Source organism: Papio anubis, chromosome 2 (genome assembly GCF_008728515.1).
Source record: "Papio anubis isolate 15944 chromosome 2, Panubis1.0, whole genome shotgun sequence".
In the NCBI taxonomy this organism is placed as follows: domain Eukaryota; kingdom Metazoa; phylum Chordata; class Mammalia; order Primates; family Cercopithecidae; genus Papio; species Papio anubis.
In genome coordinates, this window is record NC_044977.1 from 130,481,634 (window position 1) to 130,501,500 (window position 19,867).

The 19,867-nt window shown below is 35.0% G+C and overlaps 1 protein-coding gene across 10 annotated transcripts in view; it reads right to left on the reverse strand.

The window, feature by feature from the left end:
• Positions 1-12,678: 12,678 nt before the first annotated feature.
• The window catches only part of NMD3 (NMD3 ribosome export adaptor), a 182,379-nt gene continuing 175,190 nt past the window's right edge, over positions 12,679-19,867 (reverse strand). For 8 of the 10 annotated variants that reach the window (XM_031663607.1, XM_017955739.3, XM_021934690.2 and 5 more), the window contains 5 exons: positions 19,112-19,224; positions 18,237-18,309; positions 15,978-16,084; positions 15,229-15,299; positions 13,256-14,768 (listed from right to left, as the gene is read on the reverse strand). In XM_031663607.1, coding sequence (XP_031519467.1) covers positions 14,638-14,768; positions 15,229-15,299; positions 15,978-16,084; positions 18,237-18,309; positions 19,112-19,224 — 495 coding nt within the window. In that variant the 3' untranslated portion in view covers positions 13,256-14,637. Of the gene's footprint in view, positions 12,792-13,255; positions 14,769-15,228; positions 15,300-15,977; positions 16,085-18,236; positions 18,310-19,111; positions 19,225-19,867 lie in introns of those variants that run through there. The other 2 variants (XM_017955740.2, XM_021934692.2) reach the window with 2 other exon arrangements.

The following is a 19,867-nucleotide window of genomic DNA, read 5'->3' on the forward strand; positions in this document are numbered from 1 at the left end:
CTGAACTTTAACCTTAGTAGGTGTTTGGGGAAAGAGGGTTGTCCTACTTCTACAATCAGAATAAGAATTACCCGTCAGAAGTTGCACAGTGAAATGAATTTTAAAGATGTAGAGAGGATCAGTTAGCTATTACCTATAATGCTGCATAAGAAACCACCCCCAAAACTCAGTGGCTTAAAATAATAATCATTTATTCTTATACTTACGGGTTTGAGTTGTTTGGGGTAGGTAACACTGCTTCAAAAGTTCCATCCTGAGTCCAGTTTGGGGAGACAGTGACTACCCAGAGATGTTTTTCCAGTGATGATGGTAGGACAAGAACTCAAGTACAAATAACCATGTTTGTTCCCTGACAAAGATGAAAATACTCTCAAGAATATTATTTTAATCCATAACTATTTATTTATTCCTGACTATGAGTATCAGTCCATTTCTTATAAACAAAGAAAAGAAGACAAACATGACTAGGGAGGGCAAAGAGTAAGGGGTAAATGAAACAACCCCCAAACGAACTTTTGCTCCATCACAAATTTGCCTAGCGTCAAAGTCCATCTATTATCACAGAAGGCAAAATGCCAAAATTGGAACTCTACCATCAGAACACAGATTTTTTTAAAGACTCTCTTTGAGACAAAGAAAGCCACATTCCAGACTATTCAGTATCACCATCCCAGGAATCTAGTACCATTCCATGGAGACTTCTACAGCCCTCTTAGTATAGAACATTCTTGAATCTAGATGTACACTGATTTATCTTGTCCTTTGTTGAGTAGTCAGCCCATTAGCATTATTCTGGTCCAAATTCATAAACACAGGAAAACTACCAGACATATTTTCTAGTTCTTGAATATTCCCCAATAGTTTTTCTTCTCTGTATAGGTCATTTGTGGTTGTTCACATTATTTATAAATAACATATGTGACATTATACACAATAAAGTTCTCTGGAGAAAGAAAATAATTTACTGTGCATTAAAACTGAACAGTCTGTACTAATACTACAATATCAGACTTCTGTGGTTGACCAGCACTGAGAGGTGAAGCCAGCTAGACTTCCTGGGTCCAGTGGAGACTTGGAGAACTTTTCTTACAAGAGGATTGTAAAATGCACCAATCAGCGCTCTGTAGCTAGGATTGTAAAACGCACCAATCAGTGCTCTATAGCCAGCAAGAGGTTTGTAAAATGCACCACTCAACGTTCTGTAAAATGGACCAATCAGCACTCTGTAAAATGGACCAATCAGCAAGATTCAAAAAGTAACCAATCACAAGGGGGACTGAGAAAAGGGCATTCTGATAGGACAGAAACAGGACATGGGAAGGGACAAATAAGGGAATAAAAGCTGGCCACCTCAGCCAGCAGTGGGAACCCACTCAGCCCCCCTTCCACACGGTGGAAGGTATGTTCTTTTGCTCTTCACAATAAATCTTGCTCACTCTTTGGGTCTGTGCCATCCTTGAGAGTTGTAACACTCACCACAAAGGTCCACCGCTCCATTCTTGAAGTCAGCGAGACCATGAACCCATCAGAAGGAACCAACTCCAGACACAGCACTACTCATATAAAATTTAACAATATATAGGATTAGATGCAGATTTGGTTTCTATAAACAAAGTAAAGTCTTGATCAATATGCACAACTCTCTCTACAAGTTCTATTTACCACATCTCCAAAGCCTTAAAAATCTGCTTGACTTCCTGCTTCATCAATGGACTCTCAAAGAGTTATTTAAAGCAAAGCAATACCCAACCAAAAAGAGCACTCATTTTTCAAAATGTAGCTCAAATCCGATTGTACTACTAACTACATACTTGAGGACCTATGCATTGTGCTCTATTTGTGCTGCCCTAAGGAAATATATAGCCTAGTTGAAGAGAAAGACATACATACATATAAAAATGGCAATGATAACTCAGGAGGTTTACAAAACCTAACCATGAAGGACAGATTATAACTGCTACAGAAGTTCATCTAATAGATCACTATAGACTGGGCTTCACCAGAAATGAGCCTAGAAAACATTAAAAGAGAAAACATGCCAAACATCAAGAACAGTAAGACTGTAAAGAGACAATCTCATAAACTGCATTACATGGTAGGTACAACCTTTCTGAAAAGGATTCTTCTGTGTACTGAGATTCTTATATGCTCTTTGACACAGTAAATTCAATCTTACATATATATTCTGAGAAAATAATGAGAAATGAAACCAATTTTTACAGGAAAAAAGAAAAAGGAAAAACCTAGCAATGCCCAGCTACAAAAATTGTTAATTCAGTATTGGTATGTCAGAGCATCAATTGTCTAATGTTACAATGCTCTGTATCAACCACAAATCATCAGGGGCATACAAGTTTATTGCTCCTGTGTCTGGGGTGAGTTGGGGTTTGCTAGCAGCTCTGCTGATTTTAGCTGTGCTTGCTCACATGTCTGAGGGTTAGCTGTCTTCAGCTACGGCAACCTGTGTTTGTTCTCCCTCGCTTCCTCCAACAGATTTAACTAAACATGTTCTCACAGCAATGGCAGAGGCCCGAGAGGAAACATGCAATCTCTCTGAGGCTCAGGCTCAGAACTTGCTCGTCATTCTAATCTCCAAAGGTCAGAACAAAAGTAAAAGGGCACTACAAAGTGACATCAGTAAAAACAATCTAACAATGCACTTTAAAGAACTAGAAAAGCAAGACCAAACCAAACCAAAAATTAGTGGAAGAAAAGAAATAATAAAGATCAGAGCAGAAATAAATGAAATTGAAATAAAATACAAAAGATCAACAAAAGGTTGGTTTTTCTGAAAAGATAAACAAAATTTTAACCAGACTAAGGAAAAAAAAAAAAAAAGACCCAAATAAATAAAATCAGAGGTGAAAAAGGAGACATTATGACTAATACTGTATAAACTAGAAGGATCATTAGAGACTACAATGAGCAAGTGTGTGCCAATAAATGGGAAAACCTAGAAGAAATGAATACATTCCTAGACACACAAAACCTAGCAAGATTGAACCATGAAGAAATCCAAAATCTGAACAGACAAATAAAAAAATAACAGGATCAAAGCCAAAAAGTCTCCCAGCAAAAAAAGCCTGGAACCTGATGGCTTCACTGCTGAATTCTAGCAAACATTTAAGGAAGAACTAATACCAATTCCACTCAACTAAAAAATAAAGCAGGAGGGAATACTTCCAAACTGACCCTATGAGGCCATTATTACTCTGATGGCAAACCCAGACACACACACACACACACACACAAAAAACTATAGGCCAGTATCACTGATAAGTATTGATATAAAAATCCTCAACAAAATACTAGCAAACAAAATTCAACAACATATTAAAAAGATCATTCACCGTGACCAAGTGAAATTTATCCCAGGGCTGCAAAAATAGTTCAACATATGCAAATCAATCAACGTGATACACCATATTAACAGAATGAAGGACAAAAACAAATGATTATTTCAATTGATGCTAAAACAAGCATTTAATAAAACTCAACATCTGTTCAGGATAAAAACCCTAAAAAAAATTGAGTATAGAAAGAACACACCTCAACATAATAAAAGCCATATATGATAGACTCACCACTAGTATCATGCCAAATGGGAAAAAACTGAAAGCCTTTCCTCTAGGATCTGAAACACAACAAGGATGCTCACTCTCACTACTGTTATTCATCATAGTACTGGAAGTCCTAGCTGGAGCAATCAGGCAAGAGAAAGAAATAAAGGGCATCCAAACCGGAAAGAAAGAAGTCAAATTATCCTTGTTTGCCAATGATATATTTTAATTGGAAAAACCTAAAGACCACCAAAAATCTATTAGAACTAACAAACAAATTCACTAAAGTTGTAAGACACAAAATCAACATACAAAAATCAGTAGCATTTCTAGAAGCCAACAATAAACAATCTGAAAAGGAAATCAATAAAGTAATTTCATTTACAATAGCTACAAATAAAATTAAATACCTAGGAATTAAACAAAGTGAAAGATCTCTACAATTAAAACTATAAAAAGTTGATGTAGTTTGTAAATTGAAGAAGACACAAAAAAATAGAAAGATATCCCATGTTCATTAATTAAAAGAAACAATATTGTTAAAATATCTATACTACCCAAAGCAATTCACAGATTCAATGCAATCCCTATCAAAGTATCAATGACATTCTTCACAGAAATGGAAAAAAAAATCCTGAAATTTACATTAAACCACAAAAGATCCAGAATAGCCAAAGCTATCTGAAGCAAAAAGAAGAAAATTGGAGGAATCACATTACCTGACTTCAAATTATACTACAGAGCTAGAGTAACTAAAACAGCATGGTACTGGCATAAAGACAGACACAGACCAATAAAACAGAAGAGAGCCCAGAAACAAATCCATACATCTGCCATGAGCTCATTTTTAACAAAGGTGCCAAGCACATACACTGGGGAAAGGACAGTCTCTTCAATAAATGGTGCTGGGAAAACTGGATTATCAACATGCAGAAGAATGAAATTAGACCCATCTCCTACTACATACAAAAAAAAAAAAAAAAAAAGAAGACTTAAATCTAAGACCTCAAACTATGAAACTAATAAGAGAAAACATGGGAGAGTCTCTCCAAGACATTGGCCTGAGCAAAGATTTCTTGAGTAATACCCCACAAGTACAGGGAACCAAAACAAAAATGGACAAATAAGATAACATTAAATTAAAAAGCTTCTGCACAGCAGAGAAAACAATCAACAAAGTGAAGACAAAACTCATAGAATGGGAGAACATATTTGCAAACTATCCATCTGGAATTAATAACCGGAATACATAAGGAGCTCAAACAACTCTATAGGAAAAAATCTAATAATCCAATCAAAATATGGGCAAAACATTTGAACAGACGTTTCTCAATATACATTTCATATACAAATGGCAAGCAGGTTAAAAGGTACCCCACATCACTGATTATCAGAGAAATGCAAATCAAAACTACCATCAGATATTACCTCACTCCAGTTAAAATAGCTTTTTTTTTTCCAAAAGACAGGCAATAACAAATGCTGGCAAGGATGTGGAGAAAAGGGAACCCTCATACACTGTTGTTGGGAATGTAAATTAGTACAACCACTATGGTTCCTCAAAAAATTAAAAACAGAGCTACCATTTGATCCCATAATCCCACCGCTAGGTATATACCCAAAAGAAAGGAAATCAGTATATCAAAGGGATATCTGCATTCTCATGTTTACTGCAGCACTATTTACAATAGCCAAGATTTAGAAACAACCTAAGTGTCCATCAACAGATGAATGGATAAAGAAAATGTGGCACTTACACACAACAGAGTACTATTCAGCCATAAAAAAGGATGAGATCTTTCATTTGCAACAACATGGAGGAAGCTGGAGATCACTATGTTAAGTGAAATAAGCTAGGCACAGAAAGACAAACTTCACATGTTCTCACTTATTTGTGGGAGCTAAAAACTAAAACAATTGAACTCAGAGAGAGAATGATGGTTACCAAAGGCTGGGAAGGGTAATGGGGAAGAGGGGATGGTTTTAATGGGTTAAAAAAAAAAAAGAATAAGATGTAGTATTTGATAGCACAACAGGGTGGTATAGTCAATTATTTAATTGTACATTTTAAAACAACCAAGATACTTTAAGTGAAACAAGAAAAAAAATCAAGAGTATAATTGGATTGTTTGTAACACAAAGGATAAATGCTTGATGTGATGGATATCCCACTTACTCCCATTTGATTTTTATACATTGTATGTCCATATCAAAATATCTCATATACTCCATAAATATATATATCAATTACATACATACAGATAAGAATTAAAAATTAAAAACAAAAAACAAAGTGACATCAGGGTCAGCAGGTCTGTTGTCTGTTTTTTAAAATAACGCATTATTAGGACACACCCACTCTCATTTACACATTGTCTATGGCCCTTTCATGCCACAACAGGAGAGCTGAGTAGTTGTGATAGAGACCATATAACGTCCAAAGCCTTAAATATTTATTTGATCCTACTATAAGTTACAGGATAAAAGACTTAGATACAGGGAAGAGTGATGAATTGGGGATATTCTGTGATCTACTAATGTGATATTGTTTTATTAAATATATTTACAAAGAATTGTCAATGGCTTTGAAAGGGCTTATTATTTTATAACAATAAAGAAGGCACAAAAACTATATATACAGTATGATCTCACCACTAATCATCTGTAAGTTATATTACATATAAATAAGTCACATAAATTATTTTCATATATATTTTTATTATATTATTTTTTATTAATTTTTTTTGACAGAGTCTCACTCTTCTGCCCAGGCTGGAGTGAAGTGGTGCAATCTCAGCTCACTGCAACCTCCGCCCGCCAGGTTCAAGCAATTCTCCTGCCTCAGCCTCCCAAGTACCTGGGATTACAGGCGCCCTCCACCACACCTGGCTAATTTTTGTACTTTTAGTAGAGATGGGGTTTTGCTATGTTGGCCAGACTGGTCTCAAACTCCTGACCTCAGGTGATCCACCCCCTCTCGAAATGCTAGGATTACAGGCAAGAGCCACAGCACTCAGCCCATATATATATATATATATAAAAGGCAAGCCACAGACTGGGAGAAAACAGTTGTAAAATACATATTAACAAAGGACTATTATCCAAAATACACATCTTAAAACAACAAGAAAACAACCCAATTTAAAAATGGGCAAAAATCTGAACCGATACATCACCAAGATATACAGGTGGCAAATAAGCATATGAAAAGATATTTATCATCATTTGTCATTGGGGAACTGCAAATGAAAACAGCAATGAGATACTACTGCACACCTATTTGAATGGCTAAAATCTAAAAACAACTGACACTACCAAATGCTGACAAGGATGCAGAGCAACAGGAACTCTCATTCACTGAAGGTGGTAATGCAAAAGGATCCAGTCACTTTGGAAGACAGTTTGGTGGTGTCTTCCAAAGCTAAACAATCTTACTATAAGATCCAGCAATCATGATTCTAGGTGTTTATCCAATTGATTTTAAAACCTAAGTTCACAGAAAAAACCTGACCATGAATGTTTATAGCAACTTTATTCATAATCACCAACAGCTGGAAGTACTCAAGATGTCTTTCAATAGATAAATGGATAAGCAAACTATGGTACATCCATACTATAAAATATAATTCAGCAAATAAAAAGAAATGAGCTAAGAAGCCACAAAATACATACAACATTAAAAATGCATTACTAAGTTAAAGAAGCCAGTACGGAAAGCTACATGTTATATGATTTCAATTATACAACATTCTGAAAAAGGCAAAACTACAGAGACAGTAAAATGATTAGTGGTTGCTAAGAGTTTAGGGTTTAGGATGAATAGGAGAAACACAGATGATTTTTAGGGCAGTAAAATTCTATCTAATACTGTAATGCAGATACAAGACATTACCCATCTGTCAAAACCGTAGAAATCTACAACACAAAAAGTAAATTTAAAAAAATCATTTAGGAGGTCAGGTGATCCCAGGAAGAAATGAAGACTATGATAAGACTAACTCTTTTACAAGTATATGAAACAACTGCACTAAAGGGAACGGGGAGAAGGTGCTGACCGAAATAACTCTGGAAATGAGAACAGTCTGTAAGACTAAGGGCGAAAGGGAACTGCACATAAAACATTTGCTGTAGTTAATAAAGTTATTTTTTACAGGATGTAGGTTAATAATTCTCATACTACTATACTTGTATACTGGAATTTAATAAGTAAATGGATGGCAGATGGTGGAAATCAGGTTTCACACTGTTGGAATGGCAGTTCACAGATAAACAAGGTCAAGTAGCTAGACTGACCCATGCAGTAATTAATTATAATTGGAGACATCAGTATAAATGGATGGCAGATGGTGGAAATCAGGTTTTACACTGTTGGAATGAGAGTTCACGGATAAACAAGGACAGGTAGCTAGACTGACCCATGTAGTAATTAATTATAATTGGAGACATCAGTATGACTTCATGTGTACTTTAATGGAGATATATTTGATACATATAGAAATATTTATAAATATATATAAATACATAGGTTAGTAAAACAGCATTTTTTTTTACTCTGTCAGCTGAGAGGAACTAAATGAAACAACCTCTCAGTAGCAGCAAGCATACCTAGCACTTAGATGTTGGTTTCCATAACCATTCTCCAATAAATAAAACCAGAGTTCCTTAAAAAAAATGACCAATTCTAGGGCAATAAATACACAAGATGAATCTGTAACACCTTATAGTACCAGAATATAAGGAAATGCTCACACACACACACATCATAACACAATGATGGGGGTATGTCAAAGGACCATACACCCAAAGGAGACAACTGAAAGAGCTCCCAACGGCCAAAGCTAGAACAATTCGAACAAAACAATTAAAATAGTATCAGATTATAACACCAAGTATAAAATAAATATTCATGACTCCATATGGCTAAACATGACTGAAATAATTAGTAAATTACAAAGAGACAAATCTCCCATCCAGGAGAATTCCAAATAATTTACATAGATATCCCATGCTTAAGGAGGGGCAGTATAACTCACGCCTCTGGGCTGTGCACAGTGACTTCCTTCCAAAGTGTACAGTAAGGAAACGGGGAAAAAAAGAGTAACTTTACAGTGGAGAAACCTGACAAACTCTACCTCAGTCAGGTGATCAAGGTGAACATCAACAGTGAGAAATCATGTTGATAGTAAATACCACTGAAATTATGTCATGAAAATGGCACTTTGCCTTTGCAGTTTTTCTCCCAATAACCTATAACCCCAGTCTTATCATGAGAAAAACATCAAATTCCAATAGCAGAACATCCTAGAAAATATCTGAGCAGTATTCCTCAAAACGGTTAAGATCATCAAAAACAAAGGAAATCTGAGAAACTGCCACTACAAAGAGGAGCATAAGGAAACATGACAACTAAACGTAATGTGACACCCTGGATGGGGTCCTGGAAAAGAAAATTAGATAATAACTAAGGAATTCTAAATATATGGACTTTAGTTAGTAATAATGTATCAATATTGGCTCATTAATTATAACGAGCATATAATAATGTTTTATATCATACTGATATAAAATGTTAATAGGGAAAACTGGGTATGGAGTATATGGGGATTCCCTGTAGGGTTTTCTTAATTTTTCTGCTAAATGTAAAACTAAATAGAAAATAATGCCTATTAAAAAAAGAAAAATATCAAAATGTTAACAGTGAATCCCTGTGGTAGGATTATGTGTAATTTCTACATTTGTCTTTATGGTTCTCTATACCACATGAATTTTCCAGAACAAACTCTATGACTCTATGCTGCTCTAAAAGTGTATGCATACAAAATGCAACAAGTAACAAAAGTCATTTCTCAACTTGTTTAAATACTAAACACTGAAACTGTTTAAAAATTTTAAAAGCAGAAACTATTGAATTACAATTTGTTGCACACTGACTATGCTAAGAATTTTAGCAATCCCTTTTAACAAACTGAAGAAACAGGTGTTCAGAAAGTTTAAGTCATGTAGCTAATAAGTGACAGGTAAGCTGATTCCAAAACATTTTCATTTTCATCATACAGCTCCCAAGAATTGTCTAGCACTTAATAAACTAGTTCTAGTACATACTTTACCTTAGAGTACTTCACAACAACAATGTTGTGAAGCAGGTGATAAAGACCATATTTATGTGAAACTGTGTCAGAAGGAAAATGTCTAACAGGCACCACTGCAGTGCTGACTCCAACAAAAACAAAATAAAATTGCCATCACATAAAACAATACAAGCAACATTGCTACAGAAACGTAGTGGCTGCCCAACCTATTCCAAATAACCTTTAATTACTATAGATCTTGCTTTGTCACCCTGAATCATGTCTTTTCCCTAGACAATAACGCAGTTTTCAAAATGTACCAACTCAATCAACTAAAGTTCAATTTTCTTATCACATTATTTTGAAGTACAGAAAGATACCTAGACTGATTTCTTGCTGTCATCAAGGCTCACTACCCCACTGATCAAGTTATTTCAACATGTGACAGAACTGATAAGCTGAGAATGCGTAACACTGACATCGGTGTTTTTTTATGAAGCCATTTCATGATTCCTTAAATCACAGATGACTCAATTCAAACTGCCCTATTTTTAAGTACATTCGTTCCTCATGATGCAAAATAAGCTAAGAGTAATGTGGGGCCTGAACAAGAAAAATTCAAATCCTGCCCAAAAAGTTGTATCAGCATATGAACAAGATCAAATACAGAGAAGCACCTGTCAAAAGGACGTAAGCCCCAGCTTGAAGGGGTACCCACTGGCCAATTCTGGAACAATATGAACATCAAAATAAAAAACAAGAAAACCACCAAACTGCTATGGACTGGATGTCTCTTATGAAGAGATAAGAAATACTAGAGAGTTCTCGCTCTGCATGTGAGAGGATGGCAAGAAGACAGCCACGTATGTGCAAACCAGGAAGAGGGCTCTCACCAGAATCTGACCATGCTAGCTAGCACCCTGATCTCAGACTTCCTAGCCTCCAGAACTGTGAAAAGGTTTGCTTTCTTATTCAGCTACCTAGTCTATGGTATTCTGTTATAGCAACCCCAACTATAACACAACTCAGTTCTTAAAAATAGATGAAAGATTTGAACAGCCATTTTACTGACGAAAAGCTATACATAACAAGCACATGAAAAGATGTTCAGTATTATTAGTCATTAGGGAAACACAAATTAAAAATCACAAAAAGACACCACCATCCACCTATTAAACTGACAATATCAAAAGATGACAAGGATGCAGAGTAAGTGAAACTCTCACACACTGCTGGTGGGAAAGCACAATGGCATAAGCCACTTTTGAAAACAGTTTGACAGGTTTTTGCAAAGTTAAATATAGGATGCAACAATTCCACTCCTGATTATTTACCCAAGTAAAATAAAAACCCGTATAGAAACGTTGATAGCAGCTTTACTACTAATCAGCAAATACTAGAAACTCAAACATACCTCAACATAGGAATGAATAAACTGTGATATTGATAATGCAATATTACTCAGAAACAAAAAGGAACGGACTTTGATTTACACAACACCTTAGATGAATCTCAAGTGCACCATGCTGAGTGAAAGAAATCAGACTTAAAAGGCTACATACTGTATGATTTCATTTATATATTTTGAAAAAAGCAAACTATGAAGTTAGAAAACAGATCAGAAATTGCCAGGGTTTAAGGATGTGAGGATTTGAAAACAACAACAACAACAAAGACATTTTTTGGGGGTGGATGTGATAGAACTGTTCTATAATTGAACTGTAGTAATTACATGATCTATGTGTTAAAAGCCATGATCTGTACATCAAAGAGAAATTTCACTGTACACTGAAAATACATTTTTAAAAAATCAAGTAAAAATAACTATTGCAAAGGGCAAGATCCCATTGTATTAAAGTAAAAATTCAAGAGTCCACAATGACATCAAAAACAACTGAATAAGCAAATATATGAAAAAAGAGATAGCTCTTCCTTACAACAGAAAACCAACAAATGACCAAGTTTGGGAACTTCTGAACCAATCAACAGCACACGCTTCCTGATACTATGCATTGAGAATTTGGCATCACTCCTGGCATAGTCCTGCCAAAAGGACATAACCTAAAATTAATCATAAGAAAACATCAGACAAACCCAAATTGAGGTCACTCTACAAAACAACTGGCTTGGCCTCTTCAAAAATGTCAATTACATAAAACATTACACTCAGAACTGGTCCAGATTAAAGACTGAAGAGATATGAGAACCTAATACAACACGGAATCTTAGATTTACTATTTTTATGAAGGACTTTATTGAGATTACTGACAACATCTCAATATGGCCTATCAGATAACAGTTTTGTGTCGATGTTAATTTTCTGATAGTGATCACTGCACTGTGATTCGAGAATTCCTTGTTTTTTGGACGGGGGAAATATTTAGAGGATAAAGCAGCATCATATCTGCATTTTACTCTTAAATGGTTGAGGAAAAAATAATTAGTGAGAAGGGGAAAGCAAGCAAATGAGGTAGATTGTTTACATTTGGCAAATCTGGATAAACGGTATCCGGGAATGCTTGCAACCTTTTTGTAAGTCTGAAATTATGGATAAAAATATTTTTAAAAATAAACATTCCTTAGGCTGGAAATAACATACCCAGTTATGTAAGGACTGACTCAATGTGAGCACATTTACTAAAATTAAAGAATCTAGGGGAAACTCTGGTACTAAGTACTGACCAGGGAGGCATTTCCTGGCACACAGCCCAGAGCTTCTGGGTTCTACTAAGGCAAATAATTAGCTTGATGCTGTTAAACATCTCAGTTACACAAGCAACTCTACCCCTGATCTTTTCTTGCTCATCAGTGACTTTTTTTATTGGGGGAGTTGGGGGACAGAGTCTCACTCTGTCGCCCAGGCTAGAGTGCAGTGGCGAGATCTCGACTCACTGCAACCTCCGCCTCCTGGGTTCAAGCGATTCTCCTGCCTCAGTGTCCCGAGTAGCTGGGACTACATGTGTGCACCACCACGCCTGGCTAATTTTTGCATTTTTAGTAGAGATAGGTTTCACTACGTTGGAAAGGCTGGTCTTGAACTCCTGGCCTCAAGTGATCCGCCCTCCTCAGCCTCCCAAAGTGCTGGGATCACAGGCATGAGCCACCGCACCTGGCCACTCAGTGACTTTTGACTCTAAATCAGCAGCTTCAAGTGCAGATTTGGCTACAAAAAAATAATGACCATACTGACTTGTAAATTAGTTGTATTTATAAATTGGTTATAAATCATGTTCTTGTGCATTTGATTAATACCAGCCTTCCCAAGCCATAACAACTGTGGAACATGATTAAGAATACTGGGTGACCCACAAGCCTCTTGAGTATGGGAACCTTACTACAGTATAGTAGATTTATCAAGGTTATTTAACTTTGTGCAAGCTCTTGGATGAGTTTTTCTCTTAGCTACATTCGTTTGCCTGTCATAGTCTTTCAACCGAAAAATTTCAATACTTAGTAGAGCATCAAAATGAGTAAGACTAAATAAGACTCAATAAGGTTAGTGGGAAACTATATTTTTCAGTGGGAAGATTATAAAAGTACTCAAATAACATTAACAATTCTACTCTGGAAAACTGCATGCTTTCTCATGTAAATATGACAACGATGCAACCATTTCAAACACACGAAAAAGGGCAAGGATGGCTTTATTTTCATGCTTTAAAATATCTTGACATGGAAGATGTAAACACAGACCACCAATGAGAACCTGCTTTGGTCAATCTTACCTTTCAAGAACTAGGACAAGCCTTTCCTACTAGGCCACCACCAAAGACAGCATATGGCTTTTAGATCCACAATTTTAACAAAATGTGCAGACAGAAAAGAAGCCACTATAGAAAATTTAGGCCTTTATTCATAATTTCAAAATTGGAAAGTCCAGTATTAAAAAAAAGAAAAATGTTTCACATAGTGGCACTTGCTCAATCTCTTTATTTAATGGCACACACAGAATAAATGAATTAGCTCTTAGTTGTGGCACACTTAGTAAGTCTGATCTTACTTATAGAAATAGGATCTTAATAATTCATTCTCAGAATACTTTAAAACCTAAGCCAGTTTGTCTTTCAAGGATGTGGAAAGCATTCCTCATTCAAATCTGATTAATAATGGTTTTATAAAGTATGTACCTCATTTTTATTAGTCATTATCTTCATGCTGGATTCTAATATTCTTTTTGATGGTGATGTGTTCAATGACAGAAATTTATAGAGAGAAAATTCCTTCTCAATTTATAAACAAAAATTTTAAAAGCAGCATTTTTGATGTGGTAGGAATATATTTATATGAGAAAAGCAGCTACTACCCTAAACTGGCAAAAATAACAAAAGAACAAATTGTTATTTAACCTTTAAATAATGAGTCTCTATTTGCTATAAATCTACAGACATTTTAAATGTATTTCCTCCTACTGCAATAAAAATTAAGGTAACTCTCTAACAGCTTTTGAAGAGTTAACTTCGTAAGGAAATAAAAAAGATTGACTTGCCTCCTGAATGTCCAGTGATAAACTGAACCCTAATTTTCCTATCTTAAGAACATAAAAATGATGTAAAGTGGATCAAAGTATGTACCAAGTTAATATTAAAAATGCTTCTTCATATGGTTTTTTACTAAAGTAATCAATGTAAAAATAATGTAAAAATGTGTTTTTGCTTGAATATTTAGTGAATGTTCAAGGAATCACAATTTTTGAGCTTTTACATCCAGAGTACTATACTATGTGAAAATACTACAGTGCCTCATATAAAAAAGCACAGTGATAAAATTCCACATGTAAAGTAGCCTAAATATCAATAGTAATTACATTCTCCATAATCTTTTATTATCTAAAACTTCAAAGCCATCCATCTTTTTCAGTGGTTTGAGTGAGCACTCAAAACAATCATGTTTATTCAGGTTTAAAACTAAATTTCTCCTCTTGAAATCTGGAGGCATAGAGAGTAGACACTTAAGGTAATTTTGTCCAACTTCTTAAGCCCATGTATGTGGAAACAGTCTACAACATCTCATTATGTCATCATTGATGCACCTTCTTCACCAGTGGCATCTTGGGAAATGTGAAGGTCTTCGAGCATCTCAGCCAGACTAATTCGAGGTGCTCCTTCATCATCTGTGTCACTTTCCACAGGGATGGTTGAATCTAAAAAAAAATACAAAGAGAATAAAATAAATACAAAGTATTTATATGTATACAAAGTATTAAATAAGTATATTTGAAAATATACAAATATCTACCTTTACCATTATTATGTAACTATATTGTATCAGAAGCTCTTGTCTCTTACAGTGGTCATTCAAATTATATTCACTGAACAAATGAACTGAATAACTGTATGAATATACTTCCACCACTATAGGAGTGAGCAACTTAAGCGATCAGGCTAGAATGCAAATAATATTAACTGTAATATACAAAACAGTATTTTATAAAGTTTTATTTATTGTTTTGCAAGTTTTTTTTCTGTAGAAGTCTGACTAGAGTAGTTGAAAAAACAATTAAAGACATTTATGAGAATCAAAGCTTAAGATACCAAAATATTCACACTAGGAACGATACTTATATACAGAACAAATGACTTAAACACTCCTAGAACACCAACCTCTGTAAATGTTGACATTTTTTCTAATTGCCTCATCTTCTTCAAGATCTTCAAGAAAATCTTGGTATTGCCTTTAAATAAACATTTAAATATTTCATCAGCAAAAATATACAGTTACATTTTCTTCATTTTAAGGACTATGTAGACATACTGCTGTTTCCCACTCACATTTCATGATACAATTTTATATAAACTCATTTTTTTTAGACATTGGCATCTTCATCAGTAAAGCCACTTTTTGAATCATTCAATAAACTGTTTTAGAACATTGTCTTCATTTCTGCTTAAATTATTTGAGAAATAACACACTTGGCATCAATGAGCTGTTTCCTTTTTATCTCAAGCTAGAAGTACTCATCTGCTATTTGTGATATTCATAATGTAATTATTTGTTATAAAGTCATGTGCCACATACTCTATGATGTTCACACAACAAAATCACCTAATGATGCATTTCTCAGAAGGTATGCCCACTGTTAAGCAAAGTATGACTATATTTTAACTTTTCAAATGAATTCTTTACATTAACACTACAATTATTAGGTCATAAACCAGGAGATAATTACTAAATCTGTGTTAAATGTCTTTACATCATCTTATACTAATTCCATTAATACCTTGATAAGAATCCAAGATTATAATAGTGTGCAAGGATCAATTATGTGATGCCTATTTCTTTACAACATAAAAAGTATTTATCATAAATATTTCCTTTGAGACAACATAAGAGATTTAAAGAAAAGCGAGACCTTTCATCATCTGTATCCATGTTTTCTCTCTCTCTCGCAAGCTCTTTCAATTTCCAGTTTCTACGACGCTGACGTTTGGTCCGGTCATAGCTCTTCTTGATTAATACCTGCAAGATAAATACTTGTAAAGTTATAAAGAATGGGAACTATACAGTGAGGCCACAAAATTCAGTAAAGCTAAAAAATGACCAAACTAATGACAGTGGTTACACCTCAGGAGAAAGGGGAAGGGATATTGAGGCAGTGTCAATAGAAAAATTTTAAAATTTTTCTCCATGTATTTTAACTTTTTATGAGAATGGATTCAAGCATTATTTGTATAATTGTTAAAATTTACTAAAGTTTTTCAGTGATTGAATACTATTTTTCTTAATAACAAAAACTGCAGTTTTCTTTTAACTCAAACTTCAGCTTTCAGCTACCATTCATATAAATCATTGTGAATATCACAAGTAGATACTTTTTCTTTCTCTTATTCTCACCAATAAGCATTTACAGAACTATATATAGCTTTCACAACGTATCTTAGAATGCTTATAGAATGAAAATAATTTTACAAAACACAAAATCTTGTAAGATTGCCATGATCTCCTCTCATGACCTTGTTAGAAATACCTATTTAGACTTACACTCCAACCATGCTGTTATTCCTAATTTATCAACTAATAAAAGCACAACTGGGCAGGTGGTCGGAGTCCTTGATTTGTCATGGCTCTTTTTTTTTTTTGCTCACTGCTAAAGATATCAATGTTTATTCTAAAAGATTAAGCAAGTATAGAAGACAGGGTCTTTCACACTAATTTCATTCACTGTTTCTCATGATCCTTAACCTCATCATGTTAGAACAGATTTTTCAGAATCAATAGTCTTTTTCGAAGACTTGATACTGTGAAGATTATTTTTCACTGACATTTTATTCAGCTTTGAATAACAGCCTTAACTCTAAATGCCTTCTTAACTGAACAATATATGTGAAACGAAGTGAGCCTAATAAAAATGAACCTGAATAAATGCTAAATGTCACCATTTTTAGCTGCAAATTTATTTATTTATCTTTTGGAGATGGAGTCTCGCTCTGTCGCCCAGGCTGGAGTGCAGTGGCGTGATCTTGGCTCACTGCAACCTCTACCTCCCAAGTTCAAGCAATTCTTCTGCCTCAGCCTCCTAAGTAGCTGGGACTACAGGTGCATGCTACCATGCCCAGCTAATTTTTTATATTTTAAAAGATGGGGTTTTACTGTGTTGTCCAGGCTGGTCTCAAACTCCTGAGCTCAAGCAATCTGCCCACCTCAGCCTCCCAGAGTGCTAGGATTACAGGCGTGAGCCACCGCCCCCAGCTAAATTTATTTTTGCTCTACAGATAATATCAGGTATTTTGAGAGAGAATGCAAATGTGATTAGAAGAGGAACAAAAAATCACAATAAATCTTGGATTTACCCCACCAAGAAAAATTATTTAAAATGAAACCAGGCATGATAGGTGACACCTGTAATTCCGCCTACTTGAGAGGCTGAGGTCAGAGGATCACTTGAAGCCAGGAGTTCCAGACCAGCCTGAGCAACACAACAAGATCCCGTCTCTACAAAACATTTTTTAAACATTAGCTGGGAGTGGTGGCATGTGCCTGTAGTCTCAGCTACTCAGGAGGCTGAGGTGGGAGGATTACTTGAGCTCAGAAGTTTGAGCTGCAGTGAGTGACGATCATGACTGCATGCAAGCCTGGGCAATAAAGCAAGACTCCCGTTTCTTTCTTTCTTTCTTTCTTTTTTTTTTTTTTTGAGACAGAGTTCTGTTCTTGTTGCCCAGGCTGGAGTGCAATGGCACAATCTCAGCTTACTGCAACCTCCGCCTCTGCCTCCCGGGTTCAGGTGATTCTCCTGCCTCAGCCTCCCAAGTAGCTGGGATTACCAGCATGCACCACCATGCCCAGCTAATTTTTTTGTATTTTTAATAGAGGCAGGGTTTCTCCATGTTGGTCAGGCTGGTCTCGAACTCCCGACCTCAGGTGATCCACCTGCCTAGGCCTCCCAAAGTGCTGGGATTACAGCCTTGAGCCACCACACCCAGCCTCCTGTTTCTTTAAGGAAAAAAAAAAAAAAAAAAGACTTTTGCTATTATACCTTATCTGCAGTTTCAGAAATCTCTAAATTGATTTGTTATTTTCAAAAGTGTGAATGAACTCCTACCTACCTCGTACCCCTAAGGGTTACATTCATCCTCTTTAACACAGGAAAAAAGGGAAAAATCTAAAGCCTTACCACATCTGGAACTCTATCTGAGTTCATTTTGTTGACATGCTCATCATTTAAGTTACAATTGGCCAAATCAAACCTGAAATGTAAACAATGAAAAACTCAGTGACCATTTACCCTTTGTGTGTAACTTTTTATTTTATGGATATCACCTAAAACTTCCTAAAAATCAAACATTTAATACGCTTCCCACTTCAAAAGTTCTGTCATTTATTACACAATGAACATGCTTCTGTAGATGCTGGTAAAGATAATAAGGAACTCCGAGTTTCATTTATAATCAATTATTGTCCACCTTGCCATATATCTGTAAAAGCAAAACAGACTTACATATCAGTCCAACTTTAGAACTCAATTAGATGCTTCCTTCTAGTTTATTTTAAACAAAACAGAAAAAAACTTCATTCTCTAGTAAAAGAAACTGAAATCCTAAAAGCAAAAGTAATATTTGAGGATTTAATCAGACACTCACTGATAAGCTCTGATTCAGAAAGAACTGATGTATGCCTTTACAAGCCTTTGTATAAATAGTTGCCATACCTTAAAAGTGAGTTACCTGATCAGTAGCAAATGCACAATAAAAAACAACCCAATCTGCAAAGGCAGCTCTAAATATGGATATAACCACATAACTTCAAGGTTCAATTAACAAAATATTAGAACAAATTACTCTTTAAGATTATAACCAAAATGGAGTAACTATGGGCTTCTGTCCAACCCGCAGTTTAATTTAGTTATCAACAATAAAATGAGTTATAAGGTTCCTAAGAACCCTTCGATCTTTTTAGAGTAAGCAATGTTAGTATTTTAGGTAGTTTTGCTGGTTCCCAAAGGAAATTTGCAATCCCACTTGGCAGTTTAAAATATGAAATAATACAAACCCTAACACCAGGTCTCCGGGATTTAGAAGATGTCCCAAATGAGTACGACAAAAATACTGTTTATCTGTATTCATTTCAGATGTCTTCTGTACCCAGACTTCCCCGAGGGCATGCTTAAGAGGAAAGAAAATGTACTCTTCAATAATCTAAACGTAACTCTAAAAGCATCTCAGAGAAAAGTTAAATACAATATTGATTTTTGGTTTTCTAATTTTTAAAGACAGAAATTTTTTTTTTTATTTTTCTGATACGTGAAACACAGTCAAAATTAACAAATTACTGAATCATGAGTACAGACAGACTCACAAGCAATTCATAAAAATAAATCATTGACTTTTTCTAAGATTTTATTCAAGACTTTCATGAAACATTAACAATTTCCCTAAAAATATATATATGTAGAATTTTGAAAAGAAATGTTTTCACAGGAAGATGGGCCAATATAGGCAGAGTGAACAAAATAAGTGAAAAGGTAGGGGAATCTTAAAGCAAGAAAGTATTCCAAGCAAACTCTTTCTTGACACAAGGGTTCAGACAAGACAGCCTAGATATCCTAGTAGTAAACCACTAGAGAAGACAAATCTTTATCGAATTAGTTTTTAAAGTATCTACTAGTGTAGAGTACAATCATTCCTATACATATATGCACACATATTGCAGAAACAACATCCCGATTTTTAAACTAGAAAACTATTAATTACCTTTCCAACATGCCAACACCTTTAACAACAAAGACAGACCAACTAAAGTGAGATC